General features: G+C 50.3%; 2 protein-coding genes across 6 annotated transcripts in view; both read left to right on the forward strand.

The window, feature by feature from the left end:
• nonA (no on or off transient A) overlaps nt 1-2,500 on the forward strand; it is a 60,639-nt gene that overhangs the window by 28,138 nt on the left and 30,001 nt on the right. The gene's annotated exons all lie outside the window — the stretch shown is intronic.
• LOC147472150 (uncharacterized) overlaps nt 312-2,500 on the forward strand; it is a 2,215-nt gene continuing 26 nt past the window's right edge. Inside the window, exons 1-2 of one of the 4 annotated variants that reach the window (XM_086531553.1) lie at nt 312-903; nt 946-2,500. The exon at nt 946-2,500 is cut by the window's right edge and continues 26 nt beyond it. In XM_086531553.1, the coding sequence (XP_086387679.1) occupies nt 312-903; nt 946-2,285 (1,932 nt within the window). In that variant the 3' untranslated portion in view covers nt 2,286-2,500. The other 3 variants (XM_086531570.1, XM_086531558.1, XM_086531567.1) reach the window with 3 other exon arrangements.

Genomic DNA, 2,500 nt, shown 5'->3' on the forward strand with positions numbered 1-2,500 from the left:
TGCATTAAAACATGCGCATGGGCATTTTCAAGCTCATAGGTTGATGGTGGCATACTGATGGGCACAGATGATGGCAGATTTGCTTAAGCAGGAGTTCTTCAACCTTGTTTGCAGGCTATTCGTCATAAAATTAGGACTGAATAATGAATTGAAAGTCTGATCACAATCATAAACTTGGATTAGCCAATTAATAAAATATAATCGTTATCCTGTTTGTTGAACTGATATTTTTGATATTACAGTCTTGTGTGCTTTTTAACATAACTTGAATGTGATCATTTTAGAGTACTTGCTGGTTTTGGGAATGAAAAATGGTATGGGAAACAAATAAGTTTACACAATACAACGTATGTGTAGAGAGCAACACAATCTCTCACTTTCTCAATCCCTCTCCCTCAAGTATCACCACCATTACCTCCACCTCCTTCACCTTCCACCAACTTCACCTCCACCACCTTCACCTTCCACCAACTTCACCTCCACCACCTTTACCTTCCACCAACTTCACCTTCCACCACCTTCACCTCCATCTCCTTCAGCTTCCACCACCTCCATCTCCTTCACCTTCCACCACCTCCATCTCCTTCACCTTCCACCACCTCCACCTCCATCTCCTTCACCTTCCACCACCTCCACCTCCATCTCCTTCACCTTCCACCACCTCCACCTCCATCTCCTTCACCTTCCACCACCTCCACCTCCACCTCACCCTCCTTCACCTTCCACCACCTCCACCTCCACCTCACCCTCCTTCACCTTCCACCACCTCCACCTCACCCTCCTTTACCTTCCACCACTGCCACCTCCACCTTCACCGCCACCTCCACCTTCCACCACCTTCACCTCCACCTTCACTGCCGCCACCACCTCCACCTTCACTGCCACCTCCACCTTCACCACCACCTCCACCTTCACCACCACCTCCACCTTCACCACCACCACCACCTCCACCTTCACCACCACCTCCACCTTCACCACCACCTCCACCTCCACCACCACCTCCATCTTCCACCACCATCTTCCACCACCACCACCTCCAACTCTTTCCTTTCACCACCTCCACCTCCAACTCCTTCCTTCCACCACCACCACCTCCACCTCCAACTCCTTCCTTCCACCACCACCACCTCCACCTCCAACTCCTTCCTTCCACCACCACCACCTCCACCTCCAACTCCTTCCTTCCACCACCACCACCTCCACCTCCAACTCCTTCCTTCCACCACCACCACCTCCACCTCCAACTCCTTTCTTCCACCACCACCTCCACCTCCAACTCCTTTCTTCCACCACCACCTCCACCTCCAACTCCTTTCTTCCACCACCACCTCCACCTCCAACTCCTTTCTTCCACCACCTCCACTTCACCCTCCTTCCTTCCACCACCTCCACTTCACCCTCCTTCCTTCCACCACCTCCACTTCACCCTCCTTCCTTCCACCACCTCCACTTCACCCTCCTTCTCCTTCCACCACCTCCACTTCACCCTCCTTCTCCTTTCACCACCTCCACTTCACCCTCCTTCTCCTTCCACCACCTCCATTTCACCCTTCTCCTTCCACCACCTCCATTTCACCCTTCTTCTCCTTCCACCACCTCCACTTCACCCTCCTTCACCTTCCACCACCTCCACTTCACCCTCCTTCACCTTCCACCACCTCCACTTCACCCTCCTTCACCTTCCACCACCTCCACTTCACCCTCCTTCACCTTCCACCACCACCTTTTACCACTACCTTCACCTTACCCTTCCCCTTCCAGCACCACCTTCATCTTCACCATATCCTTCCACTGCCTCTTCCACCCAGGCTTCCCTCCCCCTCACCTTCCATCACCTCCTCCGCCTCCATTTTCCTCCTTTTCACCTTCTCTTGTCTACTTCCTCTCCCTCTCCCGCTCCCTCTCCCTTTTCCTTGTTCACTCCCTCTCTCTCTCTCTCTTGTCCACTTCCTCTCCCTCTCCCGCTCCCTCTCCCTTTTCCTTGTTCACTCCCTCTCTCTCTCTCTCTTGTCCACTTCCTCTCCTTCTCCCTTTCCCTGGTCCACTTCCTCTCCTTCTCCCTTTCCCTGGTCCACTTCCTCTCCTCCCTTTCCCTGGTCCACTTCCTCTCCTTCTCCCCTTCCCTGGTTCACTCCCTCCTTATCACTTTTCCTTGTCAGTACTTATTAGTGAAAGCACACATCTATCAAGACATTGATATTAAAAGAAATATTTGTGGCTGGGCAGTTGGCATCATTTTATCTCAGTCCTCTCCAGTTGTAACTTGTCGCCAGTTATACAGTTAAGTAAGGGAAAGATAAACTTCAAGTATTCTAACTACTTGCTACTTGTAATTACAATGTATGATTATATTACAAGTAAGCAATTAATTTTTTACCCATAACACCTTTGTGGCAGCAAAACAGAAGCTGACCTCCAATGTTTTGTTTTTATTTAATCAATAACCAGAGTTGCCACATAGGAAGTATTATTGAAAGTTCATCTTATGAATAAAGAAACT

The sequence above is a fragment of the Penaeus japonicus genome, unplaced genomic scaffold, assembly GCF_977035675.1.
Source record: "Penaeus japonicus unplaced genomic scaffold, GWHDUDI00000001_assembly GWHDUDI00000003, whole genome shotgun sequence".
Taxonomy (NCBI): Eukaryota; Metazoa; Arthropoda; class Malacostraca; order Decapoda; family Penaeidae; genus Penaeus; species Penaeus japonicus.